General features: G+C 35.4%; 1 protein-coding gene across 1 annotated transcript; it reads left to right on the forward strand.

Annotated features, from left to right (window-relative positions):
- The first annotated feature begins 1,282 nt into the window (after positions 1-1,282).
- LOC121406963 (uncharacterized WD repeat-containing protein alr3466-like) lies at positions 1,283-14,633 on the forward strand. Its single transcript, XM_041597837.1, has 11 exons — positions 1,283-1,296; positions 1,604-1,721; positions 7,265-7,485; positions 9,193-9,277; positions 10,067-10,205; positions 11,205-11,394; positions 12,039-12,179; positions 12,631-12,730; positions 13,294-13,362; positions 13,873-13,965; positions 14,494-14,633. The coding sequence occupies exons 1-11, from the start codon at positions 1,283-1,285 to the stop codon at positions 14,623-14,625; spliced, it is 1,302 nt and encodes a 433-aa protein (XP_041453771.1). The 3' UTR covers positions 14,626-14,633.
- The last annotated feature ends 68 nt before the right edge of the window (positions 14,634-14,701 follow it).

The following is a 14,701-nucleotide window of genomic DNA, read 5'->3' on the forward strand; positions in this document are numbered from 1 at the left end:
CAATGATTAATATCTTATTCATTAATGCCTAATGAGGGTGCGAAATCTAATATGATGGCCTGAAAATTGGACATTTCAATCACTTTTATAATAATAACTAGGATGCATTAGTTATTATTAACCATTAATGCGAGCGCAAAATGATTGCGATCCGATTTTTTTTTATACACTGTCCTGAAAAGGGGATTTTAAGTATAAGTTTGTTGCATAATCAATATTGAGACATACATAGCTCGCCAATCAAAAATGCGAGCGTGCAGCGCTAGCTGATACGTTTTGACAATCAGACCTGAAAAGGGATGTTTTGAAAACTTTATGGAATACACGAAAATAATAGGTACCTGATAAATCAAAATTTGCGAGCGCGCAGCGCGAGCAGAAAATGTTAATATTCAGACCATAAAACTGACATTTTTCAAGAGCACTTTTTAAAAATCAATTTGTAAATCACCAAAATAATGAAAGATCGATTTCCCAGATGAAATATGTTTCGTATATTGACTTCCAAAATGTTTAAACTCCATAGTGAACAATACATGTAAATCACCTAAAAATCAATGCGAGCGTGAAGCGGGAGCGAACATTTTGTTTAGTGACATGAAATATTGTCCTATTTCCAAGACTTCCCCTCATCTTATTTATTCACTCATCTTCTTCCTCATAGGTTCCCCCTTCTTATTTTCTCCTCTCTCTTCCCTTCTTTTTCTTTCATTCCCCTTTTTTTTGCTCCGCCAATAGGGGGAGGGGGGTGGGCGGACCCTCGCCCCCCCTGGATCCGCCTATGGATTTCCAACTGGTTTCCGTTGGTTTTAACTAGAATTTAACAATTTCCAATTGAAACCAGTTGGGCAACTGGAAATCCTAACTGGAACCAGTTGGGTAACTGGAAATGATTTCTAACTGGAACCAGTTCGGTAACTGAAAATCCTAACTGGAACCATTTGGGTAACTGGAAATCCTAACTGGATCCAGTTGGGTAACTGAAAATGATTGTTTTTTCTGGATTTTGGTCCTGGGTTGGCAATACGAACATTTTTGTTTCCATGCATATTGGCAATAATTCAAGTAGACATCAGAAAATGCAAATAATGCATTGTGAGATGTATCCTCTTTGTTAGTCACTAATGGCACAAGGGGGAGGGGCTTTTGGTCTGAAGCCCCCCCCCCTATAAAAGACTCAGTGTTTGTGCATATTGAAGGTAAATGTATATTGATTTAAAACGGGATTTTAAGCCTCATGTTATCCTCTTGTGAAGATTATCATATCAGTTATCACTCAACCATGCAACAGGCGATGTGAGCGAGAGTGAAGATCTAACTTACTTTTTCCAATTATTCCTTCTCCTATTTCATTCACTTTACTTCGTCCCTTATTATATATACATGCATTTCTTCTCTCCTCCCAATTTCTCTATAATCTCTCCCTTAGTTAATTGCGCTGCGAATAGTGGGATGGTCACTGCATGCTGCGGAGCTCGGGAATAGACAAATGGGCTCGACCCCTGGATCCGCCTCTATATATGCTGGATCCGGGACTGGATCATTTGCCCCAAAATATTAGATGGCCTAAATAAAAAATTAAAAAATCGCACTCTTTTATAAGAACTCGTACCATCCATGCATACCATCCAAATACGGTATTGACGCCCTCTGCGTTCGTTCTTAGTGATCATCTCTACGCGACGAATGACGCTCAGGGCCAGACTGTCTTCTTTGACTTTGTAGGTTGTTTTCCTATTTCGCACTGTAGGCCTACTTGGTATAATATATCTTGAAGTTTAGTATAAGGAATTTGATTCAAATTATTGTTTTTTTGTTTGTGTTTCAACTTCTTAGACTGAGCTCTCAGTAGAGCTAATTCGTATAGCTCGTCGAGTTATCCCCGGCAGCTGGCAGCGCTATGCCCGTCTCCGGCTCCGCGGGACTATCCTCTCTGGCGCGGATGCCGGCCCGGTCCGGTCGGGGTGCGTCGCCGTCATGGCCGTGCAGATATAAAAAAACGGTGATTGAAGTACTAAAGCCCCCCCCCCATTGGGCGTTGTGGCGTGCGCCTGTAATCCAAGCTGTGTGGGGAAGTTACAAATTGATGCAGAGGTTCGAGCCCTGATCACGTCTATCAGATGGTGACGTTCACCCAGGCCATGGGTTCATATCGTCTCGCGAGCGAAGGATTATCAGTCATACGAACGCGACACACCACTACACTTCGAAAATACAGTGGGCTTTTGCCCACATAAAATATTATGTATAAATAAATATTCCACATCCTGCTATGACACTTACCGAATCATTTAGATCCTTCCGTGACTTCTCCTTGAAGTTTCTTTCGAAAAATATGTATATTTTCTTGATCTTTAGTGAAGATTTTACGGAGATAGAAATCAGTCAGCGTTGATATCAATTTTCTCCTGAAGAGGGCGCGCGATTTATATTCATATCAAAGACACGACAAGGGAAAGAATAGGCACCTACACTATTTTACACGCATATCGACGCAAGGCATTACGCAAAGTCTGTGAAGTGTCCAATCTTTTCATTGTATAGACTTTGGTATACCGTATACGTATTATTGACGTTCGTCAAAGCTTGTACTGCTGGTTTCTTTCCAGGCACGTATATTATTTTCATTTTTTTTTTATCAGTCATCTTTTTAAATTAATGCAAATGAGTGTTATCATCACCAATAATAATCATTAATTATGTTTTTTGAAGGCATTTCATTAATTGGTGCCCATAATTAGTAAATTAATCATGAGGATTGCGCATTCAAAGAATTTAGATACAGTTATAAAATTACCGAGGAGCTGAATCAAGGTTGTGAAATTATTAGCGCCACCAACGGGCTTCCTTGTATTTCCGTGGAAGAGACAAGCGAAGTCACTTTCGAGGCCGAGGTAAGCAAAATGTGCTTTTTTTATCGGATTATTATTTTATTATTATTATTATATTCAGCAAAATCTTGCTACTTACCGGCAAGAGCCCCGGTGCGTAGCGAGAAGGAGCTTCGGCAAATATTACTTCAGCAATGAAGCGATGTTTGCCGACTACTTCGAAATCCAGGGTCAAACACGGTCTATTGTACGAGGTTAGTACATACTAACCTCGTACAATGTGTGAGTGGGTGACGTTAAAGGTCGGTCCCAGACGTAAATAATCGTACCTGATTGATACACACTGACACAGAGGCACTCACACGTATTGCGAGGTTTAGTATTAGTATACTAGGCCTACCCCCCCATGGCACAGAGGGTAGGCTCAGCTCAGGCGATGGTTCCTAGTCAATCGAAGATCCAATCGATACTACTAGTGATTACAATTAACAATATGACATGTATGGCAGTGAGTCCAAACTTCGCGCGTGTCCAAACTTCGCGGACGGTCATTATCTCCAAATCTAGCCAATATCCTTAAAATCTGACATCATCAATGTGAAAAGCGACCTAAAATTACCCTTCGCTGAAAGTTTCTTTAGGATTAGTCCAGTATTCATGAAAATAGTGGCAAAAGATCGGCAAATTTGTCACCGTTAGCGCCCGTTTTGAAGAAAGCAATAAGCATCACGATATCACCATTTTACAAGCAGAAATCATAAAAAATGTGAGTTAAATGTGGTACTAACCGATTCCATAGCATTTTGCCATCAGTCTGATATAAATATTTCACTTTTTGAGCTTGAGTCTTTGTTTAAATCTCCACAAAAGCTTTGGTGCGCGAAGTTAGGTCACACTTTTTCTGAACGGTTTTCCAGCACAGCCCGCATTCGCCGATCGGAATAGAATTTTGAGATCGCGATACCGGCGAAACCCAGTGACCTACTTTACATTTTCGTCCATGATTTTATAGTTTACGATCTTGCCGTAAATGTGGTTTCTATTTCTTGAATTGGTTTTGTATAAATTATGAATAATTTGTGGACAAAATTAAGCCTGATGAATATTTTTGAAAAGTGCGCGAAGTTTGGACACCCCATCATACATGATCGATGTAGCAAAATTGAGCAGATCAGGGGTGGTATTCTGAAAACGTTCATACCTTTGTTCTTATCTTTTATCTTATCTCACTGAGATTAAGAAGACGCTATAATCATTGCAAATCGGTATTCTGAAATTTTGAAAATCTTAACGCGTTCTTATCTATGTAAGGACTGCCTCCTTATCTTCAACACGCCCATTTTTAGGGATATTACCAATCAAAATGTGCTTTATAATTATATTGGCAGTTTAACCAATAGAAGCGTTCCTTATGTCAAGAGAATATCATGGGCGCTGGGCGTACACTGTTTCTGGCGCATTGCACGGAATATGCATTTTATACGCAATGACTGATTATCATTTCGAGACACGTGCACAAATAAAGAAAGAAAGTAAATAACGCAGGTACGAATAAAGAATAAATCAGGAAGAGAGAAAGTAAGTAGGTCAGAAAGGAGACAGAAAATGGTCAGAATGAAGGAGAAATAAAAACGATGAAAAATAAACGAAAAGAAAGCAAGCAAAGAGAACTTAAGAGAAAATCAACAATCAAAAGAAAGAAAAAAGAATGAATAAAGGAAGAAAAGGAGGATAAAGAAACGATTATAAATGTGTGTGTGTGTATTGAGTTTTGTCAGACGTTTATCAATCAGATATGATTATTTACGTCTTGGACCGACCTTTAACGTCACCATCCGAAAGACGTGACCAGGGCTCGAACCTCTGCATCAATTTGTAACTTCCCCACAGCTTGGATTACAGGCGCACGCCACAACGGCCAGTTAAATGATAAAATGGGCTATAAACAATGAAGGTAAAAATAAAGAAAGAAAAGGAAAAAAAGAAACTTAAAGGGAAAAAATGAAAAAAAAGATTAAAAAGGAAAAGGTGAAGAAATAAAGAACCGAAAAAAAAGAAAACAGAAAAAACGAGTGAAAGAATGTAAAAAAGACAGAAAGAGAAAAGGAAGGAACCAAAAAATGTAAAAAAAAAGAAGGAAGAGAGAAAAAAGCGAAATGAAACAAAGAAATAAAGTGAGAGAAATAAAGGAAAAGATGAAAGAGACAATAAAATAAAAATAAAGACTTAAGACAGATAAATCGAAAGCAAGGTAAGTTCAAAGGAAGAAAGAAAATGAATGAAAGGGGAAAATAAAAAGGCAGGAAAATGAAGAATGAATGAGATAAAAAAGCGAAAAACATTAATGGAAAGAAAAAGAATTTTATCAATTAAAGAAAGACAGAGAAAAAAGAAAGTAAAAAAAGAGAATAAATAAAGAATGAACAGGAAAAAAATGAGCGAAAGAAGGAAAAAAAAGAGAAAGTAAATAAGACACAAAATATTACATAAAATTAAAGTGAAGGTAGAAAGAACAAGGAAAAAAGAAAGAAAAGGAAAGAAAGAGATAAAAAGTGAAATAAAAAAGCAGAAATAAATACTTAGTAAAGAAAAAAGAAAGGGAAAAGGAAAAGGGAAAAAAGAAACATGAAGAATAAATGGAACAAAGGAAAAGAAAAATAAAGAAGAAATCAAAAGAATAAAACAAAAAATATAATTGGAGAATGAAAGGAATGAAGAAAGACAGACAGATAGAAAAGGAAGAGAAAGAGAACATAAATATATAGATAAATATAGGAAAAAGGGATAGAAAAAGACTGGCAAAATAAAGGGTTAATGAGAAAAGGGAGGGAATAATACCTGTTATTACCAGTGTCCATCGATGTTGCAGCAAGAATAAATGTGGACATCATTAGATGTGATAACCCTCTAGCTATCTTAAATATCATAAATATCGTCAGAAGATAAGAAAGAAAAAAGATAAGAACGTTTTCAGAATATCACTTATTTTGATTTCATTCTTATCTTTTTAGCGCGCTTTTGTATTATATGCGCGAGTTATGAATTTACATGCTCAGCTTGAGATGGAAAGCAAGATAAGAACGTTTTCAGAATACCAACTTGAGAACGTGACGTAGATAAGAACAAAATTAAGATAAGAACGTTTTCAGAATACAGCCCCAGATTCCCATGTTTCGATTGGCGACTCCGATTCCATTCGCGTATATGTAACAATGAATACAACAATTTTACATTTGCTCATTTGCACATAAACCTCAAGTGATAAAATTCATGTGACATCACGATCTTTAAAAACAATGAAAAATGATATTCTTACTTTTCACAATGTTTCACTTCTTTCCTATGCTTCTATCAGTCTCAAAATCAGTGATTTAGAGCCAGTAACATTTTCCTCACACATAATAATTCTCTGCCGATTCCAAAACATTGCAAATGCAAACTGTGCATGTGCAAAAATTGGAACTCAATTCATGAATATTCGTGAGTAGGACCATACATCGAGATCTGATGCAAATGTGAAATGATCTCAATGTATAGACCTACTCATGAATATTCACACTAACAGTTTGACATGCTTGGGAGAGCAAGTGAGGGAAATTTGTAAAGATAGAGATCTAGCGTGAGCACCCATAAGATGCCATGTAGACCCTACTTTGAAACATGATAAATTCATGTAATTTGGGGATAAAATCCATGAGACCTTATTGAAGACTTAGAAAACACAAATTAAATGATGATCCTGATGTTGAGTACTTGTTCACTGCAACCACCCTGCCTGAATCTATGGTAGACCTACAGTATGCAGTATACAACACACACACACACAAGTAAAAAAAGATATCACCTTTGTAACCAAAATACTAATTTCCTTACAGTTGCAATTGATTTTTCATCAGTGACATGGGGACCATTTTTGTATTCACCAGCGTGCTCAAAAACTTGAAGTTTGGGCATATTTTTGTGAAGGACCTCTATTGGTGAAAAGTAAAATTGCAAGAAAATTGTCTTTCAACAATCTAAATTTTCAATTTAAAAAATGATTAAAAGAATTCAATTTATGTAAGAGCCAAGTTATATGATGAATAGTTGTAATGGAAACTGACAGTGTCAAAAAGTAAATTTGTCCCCAAGAACAAGAGATAATAAGCCAAACATTGGCAACCTTATTTCACCACACAGGGAGCAGTAACAGAGAACAAGGTTATATCATTCCCTTGTTCATTGAATGAGTGGTGCCGAGCTCAGTTTGGTTGAATTTGTACGAACTGGATTATCACACTAAAGTCAGTCTTGTGATTGTAACTACCAAAAGCTCAAAGCTTGAGTCATGCAAACTGTACATGTAACTCCACACAAATATAAACAGACAAGTAACTCCTCCCTTTCAGACACCACATGGTCACCATCTCTCTGTCTGTCCATCAACTGTTTAGGCCAACCAATCAGAAGCTACCATCATGTTGTCAGTGGCTGGTTTCTCCGGAGCAGGCGTGGCTAGGCATGTGAGGTCCTCAAGCCCTGAGAGATCCTCCACCTCCACACCTCGTAGTATGCTCAGTATGACTAGTGCTGCAAGTATGTTAGAAGACGGAGATCATCAACCTGTGGAGAAGGAACCTGCCTCTGAAGGAATTCTCAAGATCATCGATCATGTGTAAGTAAACAATATTAATACTTGGATCGATTCATTTTTCCCATTAATTTGATTAATGATTAATCATGTGATCTATTTATACTGGCTACAAGCTGAAAATGATGAATCAAGTTGAAAGGGGATATGTTTTTTTTTTACCCTGCCTAGTAACTGAATTTTGATTTTCAAAGTGCAATCACTTACTCAAATGTAAAAATATTTAAAGGTGGTTTTCTTCAATCCATATTAAGTCTGAATGTTTCTATTTCTAATGTATGTAGAGCATTTATTACAAACTAAATAAAAATTATTTTTATTAATTAGTCAAATGTAAAATTATTTGATTAGTAAATATTGATCAATCTATAGGCTTCTGCGATTATTAGATTGTTCTTGAACTATGTTATGTCAATACATTTAGCTGATGAGTGTTGTACTCATTTTGGAAGTGTATACAGTGCGTATAAAAAAAAATCCTGTAAAATTATATATTTGTAATATCCTGACGATTTTTCCACATTTTAGCATTGGTACAGATCCATTTAAGCAAGTGACGATATAACTGTCGAAAAATATTTCCGCTTGAGTGAGCACCACTTACTTTTGAAAAGTTGGTGAAAAATGATTGCGCAGAACTTTGAAATAGTTATGCGAATAAAAATAGACCTTAATCATGAAGAACACGTGGAAGTTAGCTAGTAAAATTGATTTTAAGATATCTTTTACCTTTTTAAACTTGTTTTCTTGCCCAAAACAGGTCGAAGAGTGCATTGCGCCCCACCCCACTCCCCCACACACCGAGTCCATCGTGACGATATTTGCTTTACACTGAGATGTGATTTACATGAAATGGCTTAGGCTTGATTTTCATTTTGTTAATCATTGCCAAGCTTGGGAAAACTGAGGAGAAACAAGTATTAAATGAAAAATGAAATGTAAACCCAACTTTAAATGATAAAAACTTAGTAAAAAATGCTGGAGATGTCTGATATAAAATTTTGTTCAGATTCAGTTATGTCCTCAGATCTAGCTGGCACAAAAGGGGTAAGGGTTGTGCTTACTAAGTGTTGAAATTTCAAATTTGGGCGGCAAAATTGTTACAAAATGCTTGAATGTATTCATTTTATTTCAATTGGCTAAAAGTGCTAGGGAAATTTATGAGAAATGCTTCGGAGGTTTAGTTTGATTTCGCCCTTTCCCCTTGACACAGCGTGAAAACAAGCATTTCTGCGCAAACAGATTTCTGCGAGCTTTACAAAAATGGACAGTGCTCACTCAAGTGTAACATTCTGTCAAAACTTTTACTTTCATTGGATAGATGAGACCCAAACCCATAATTATATGTGAAAAAATTACCCACATGTTGTATATTTTTTAATTCCCAGGGCTTTTTCAAAGTGTAAACTTTTTTTTATACGCACTGTAGTGTCAATCATCCTATGCTTTTATGTAACATACATGTATGTCAAATTTATATAAAACAAAGATAAAGTTTGTCTTTTAGGAATGGGATAATGTTTACAAGTACAGTACACATTGTACAGAATTTCAGATGATATTTCAAAATCTCTGTCTTGATGTATGAAGTCAGTAAGAAATCATTCTCTGGTAATTTTGTTATGAATGTAGTTTACTTGACAGGTTTTCTAATTTTTAAGGAAAAAAAAATTGTTTCTTGTGAAAAAAATGCATGCATCACAAAATGATTCCTTACTCTTAAAATTTTAGGCATTTACAACATGATATATTGTGCTGCAAATACAGTGAAGATGGTTCCATGATAGCTGTAGGTTTAAAAGATGGATCAATAAAGGTAAATTCTCACTTTTTATCATTCCTCTGAATCTGTTGCCCACTTTCTCCATGTCTTTATTTTATATTATTGATCGATTGGTTTATTTAGTTATCGATTGATTGATTTATTCATTTTTTCTATCTCTCCTTTTCTGTCTCTATCTGTGTCTGTCCGTCTGTCTGTATGTCTCTCTGTCTTTCTGTCTGTATATCTATATCTATCTATCTATCTATCCATCCATCCATTTGTCCATTTAATTGTTATTTTTCCCCAGGGGGAGGGGTTAGGAGTGCTGTCATTATTAGAAGTGGCAAACAAATAGTCATAGTCATTTTTTGTTGAAGCTCTCTCTGTCACAGGGTTTAGATTAGTTAGAATTTTTTGTTAGTTTGAGAATTTCTTGATATTCTCCCAGAACGGAGAAGCCAGGAAGGTCTATTTTATCAATTGCCTCGTGGAATTCAAATTTCAGGAAGAACAATACTTTTAAGGATCATAAGTCTAAGACCAACCCCTAATATATGATGAGTGAAAAAAAATTAAAGAAGTTAAAACTTCCAAGTAAATGAATGAGAAGGGGGGAATAGTCCCAACATTTTGGACAGACTCATATTCCTTCAGTAATAAGTTTTGAAATAAGAGAAAGAAAATAAAGGGGCCAAACTTAGTATGCCTTGCTCTATAATGAAGTCATTAATAATAATTATGCCTTATTATGTATATAAATGGTAGGATAAGTTGGGTTTTTTAATATATTTATTTGTGTCTTGATATTGTATTTTTATATCTGGTAATTCCTCTTTACAGGTCTTTTCATCTGAGACAGGAGCTCAATTATACAATCTTGTTGACAGTGAGACTAAGGAATCTCATCTACCATGTACTAGTCTTAACTTCAGACACCATCTTGATGGAGATAAATCACAAAATGTGCTGCTTGCAACCTGTAAGTTAAGGTTATTCAGTCTGCATTGATTGTCATACATAAGACAAGTGTCATCACAGTCTTGTCACACCATTGCTTACTTGTTTCTTCTGCAAATTCTATTTTTTTGCGATTTGTTATTTTGTTGAGAGTTGGTTGAATGAAGTAATCAGTTGATTTATTTCCAGCAGTTTTACAATGTGGCATAAGACTGAATGAAAAGTAGCTGCAGTGTATATCAAGTGACAGTTTACCTCAAATAGTACCTTTCTTCATCCATTATAAGGTGAAGTTCAGGTCAAGGAAATCAATATGACTGAAAATCAAACATAATCTGTCATTGATATGACTATCATTTATTTTCATTGGTGTTAATTTGCCAGGATTGAGGTATAATGATATTCACATAGTGCCTTGTATCACCTAATGAACAATGAAGAGAGAACTTGAGAAAACAGCTTTCAAGACATTAAAGATGTCGGTTAGATGATATAGGTCACAGACCTTATGGCTAAAAAAAAGACACTACAGAAAGAGGGCAGAGGTTATGGTGAAGTGAAAAGGAAAATTAAGAAGGAAAGAAGGACACAAGAGTTGAAATGATGAAGTAGGGCAGAAAATAATAGTTCACCATGAATGGTGGTCATTGCAGAGTGTGCTGTTTTGATGAAAATATTTAAGTTTGTCAGCCTTTAAACCTTCAACTTCTGAATTATTTGTAAATTGAATTTCTATGAATATCTGCTTAACAGAAAATGTTTATTTGTATTTGATGATGAAAATAATGATATTTATATCAAACTTGAATAGAAAATTATATGGTATGTATCATCATCTCTTATTAATCTTTTTTAGTAAAGTAGGTTTGATATTGTTATAATTATTTTTTTAGATCAATTTTATTGTGAATATAAACTCAATGGAGTTTATAAGGACTTGTGTCATGGGTTTTATATGAAATTCATCATGTATCAAAATATGTTTTTATTCTTTTAAACTAAACAATATTTTGACTTCTAGATGCAAGTGGAATGGTGAAGCTTTGGCATACAGCAAGCCGTCAGTGTCTACACACCATTCATGAACCTAGACAAACCTTGGCTGCTGCATTTGATGTCACAACCTCTCTCTTTGTTACCACAGGATCAGATGAAAAGGTCTTTATCTATGATGCTAATACTACACAGATTGTAAACACTTGTCAACCGAGGTAAGTGTGTCAAGGTTAAGATGTCAAATGATATAGGCATAAAAAGGCTAGGTCGTAACTGGTGAAGATGAATACTATTTTCGAGGCCTTTTGGTCGATTATGCCACAGAGCATTGATATGTCATGAATAGGAAGAGATGTTTAGTAACATGTTTTTAGGGGACCTCAACATGAAAAAAGTACATCGCAAAGGATTTTGAAGGTCATTTTGGAATACTACCACCAAGTGGAAATCTTATAATATTTTCTGAAATTATATATATGACATTGTGTCAAGTTTAAATCATTTATGCGAATAATCTGAAACCTTTGCATCATATACTAAGCCAACATTTGGTGTATAGATATTCATGTTTTTTGTTTTTACTAAATACAATTGGCATATTAATTCATGATCCTATTGGTGTTCATGTGCTGCATTTGTACAGAATTGAAAATTTTGGAGATGTTTGATATGCACAAATAGCTACATTTAAAAACCTCAAAAAAAAAGAAAAAAATGTTTATGACATAGATAGCCCACCTACATGTTTTGAAATATCTGAATAACATAACCAACAAATTAAATGTTATTGTTATTATAAACTAGAAAGTTTCATGTTTTATAAGAGTTTTTCATCCTGTGCATGACTTTATATTTGTAGCCCGTCAATGGGTGTGATGGATGGGCATAGGAGCAGAGTATTCTGTGTCAAGTTTCATCCCAGGAATGTCAAGGAGTTTGTGACCGGAGGGTGGGATGATACCATTCAGTTCTGGGACACTAGGGAGGAACATGCTACCAGGTAATTAATGTACTAACAAATTATTCAGTTCAACTTAACCTCAATTTGACTTTGATTAAAGCAGGGAAATGGGAGAAGTGTATTAATGAAAAATTTGCAATGATTATTTGAGATCTTTTAATGTCAATTCATGTTTGATGCAGTATAACTATTGAAATAAATTATACTTTTTACAATTTAATTTTAACCATTGTGGATGGGTGCGATTTTTATTTCACTTGTTATCTCAGTCCAAAAATCATTGAAGCAAAAAAAGGTTAAACTGCCCTGTATTTATCGTTTATTGGCCTCTCTTGTGTTCTATTTGTTTTACTCATATACCCCAGGAGGGTGATTGAGTTACTAAAATAAACTAAGCTAAACTCAACTCTGGGTGAGGATAACACCTTTTACTAGGGAAATTGAGTAGTGTCAGATTTCCCAGCCTACTCTATGCTTGACCCCCATACAGGAGAATCTATGGACCTCACATATGTGGTGATGCTCTTGATATTGACCCAGTTCATGATCACATCCTCACTGGATCATGGAGAAAGACTAATAGTCTTCAGGTATGTTACTCATCCTTATGATCTTTAACCTTTGAGGATTTAGCAAATACTAAGATTTACTGAAGTCAGAATTGCAACCTTTATTTTCCAGTTAATTGTCATAGTACCAAAGAGGTCATTGTAATTGGCCATGGTTAAAGAAAATAAAAACAAGAAAATGCACTGCTGTCAGCAAGGCAATTTGTTTCAAAGACCTCTCCTGCAGAGTTAATTTCAATTCATCTAATGTTATTTAATCCAGTCTCTATGAGGTCCTCAAGGTACTAATATTAGTATGTCAATCAATCTCATCTTAGCTTTATTGGGGTGATGGTATCAGAGTAAAGAATTTGATATACTTCTATCTCTTTTCCATCTGAAAGCTGAATCCATAAGCAAATTAAGAGGGGGGGGGGGGAGTCAGATACTGCTGGGGATATGGATTTCATGAAGTGGTTAGACATAATATTTTATTTTGTAGCTGTCCCCATCCAAGTGTTTTAGTCATTTGTTCCTTGAACATGCAGAAATTTTGTAATTTGATGTCATTCTTTTTTCAAGAATACTTATGTGTTTAATTTCAGATTTGGGACTATGCTTCAGGGTCTTGCGTGAAGTCAGTTCCCTCAGTGCCCGGAGACATTGATTCATTGGTAAGGGTTTTGCATGGTAGGCAGTATTGCTTAGATATTGTAATTATTTTCTCATAAACTAGATGTCAGTTTTGTGGGAGGACTTGAGTCCATGTTCCAGTTCCTTCAGCAAAATTTTCAATGTAACTCTATCTTTTACCAAAACCTGATATTCTGATATTAAATATTTTGAAATCTTTTATCTTTCCCCTTGTTTAAGTGACCCAGTCATGGAGTAGTGTGTTTGGAGTGCTTTGTAACCGACAGGAAAAGGTGCAATATCAAATGACTAATAGATCGGATTGGATGAGTTCTGTTATATAAAGACCTTCATAATGTCATACAATTGGGTAATAAAGCAGGAATATGGTTTAGCACAACTGATGTAGAGGGTGATCATAAGAAAACAGATATTATTATAAGTATCCCACTAATATCACTAATACCCCCCATGAAAAAGTAATCCCTCCAAATAAAATGTAGAGCTGTCATTTTTGAAAGCATGTGAATATATATTATTTGTTTGTTTAGATTTACTGTACCCAGTGGCTTGGTAAGGAACACATTGTAGCAGGAGGCTGTGATGCTAATATGGTGAGGCTGATTGACAGAGGAACATTTAAAGTAAGTCCAAATTGATTTACTAGTGTGTCAAATGCATCATTGATCCCAATTGTGTTGTTGAAATAATTTCAACAAATGATTTAAATTTTTTGCTGTTTTCCAAAATCACATGATTTTTTTTTATCTTTGGTAGGGCAGTATTGTCTGTTTTAGTCTCAAGAGGCTATCCTATCCATAGATGATTTATACTCTGCCATAAAAACATATCTTACTCATGCCAATTTCATCATATCCTGGAAAGACTATCAAAGTATGACTGAAAAGAAGTTGCATTTTGTTGTAAACCAAACAGTTTATTCCTACATTTTTATTACTCGCCCCAAATATTTTCTTAAAGAATGGTTTTCTTAATGATGTATTTGAAAAAAATTCAACCATTGTGTATTTTCTTTTTAGAAAGAATATAAAACCAAAGTTGTTGATGATGAGTTCAATAATATAAATTAATCTCCCAGCTCTAAACAGACTATATATTGTAGTTGATTAGTACATGCATACGAGTCATTGATTTTATTTTCTCTCTTCTAGACTACTGGTAGGATAGTGGATCTGTCACGAGGTGTTTACTGTCTTCACAGCAACCCTGTAGGAACCTCTCGAAGATTTGCCATTGGGTTTTCAAGCAGTCTGCTCTTCCTACAGATAAAGCCGACTATGTAATAAGATACCTTGGACCATAGGCGGTGGAAGCGGGGGGGACAGGGGGACGTGTCCCCCCTAAATTTGGGGAGGGGGG

The sequence above is a fragment of the Lytechinus variegatus genome, chromosome 2 (genome assembly GCF_018143015.1).
Source record: "Lytechinus variegatus isolate NC3 chromosome 2, Lvar_3.0, whole genome shotgun sequence".
NCBI classification, from domain to species: domain Eukaryota; kingdom Metazoa; phylum Echinodermata; class Echinoidea; order Temnopleuroida; family Toxopneustidae; genus Lytechinus; species Lytechinus variegatus.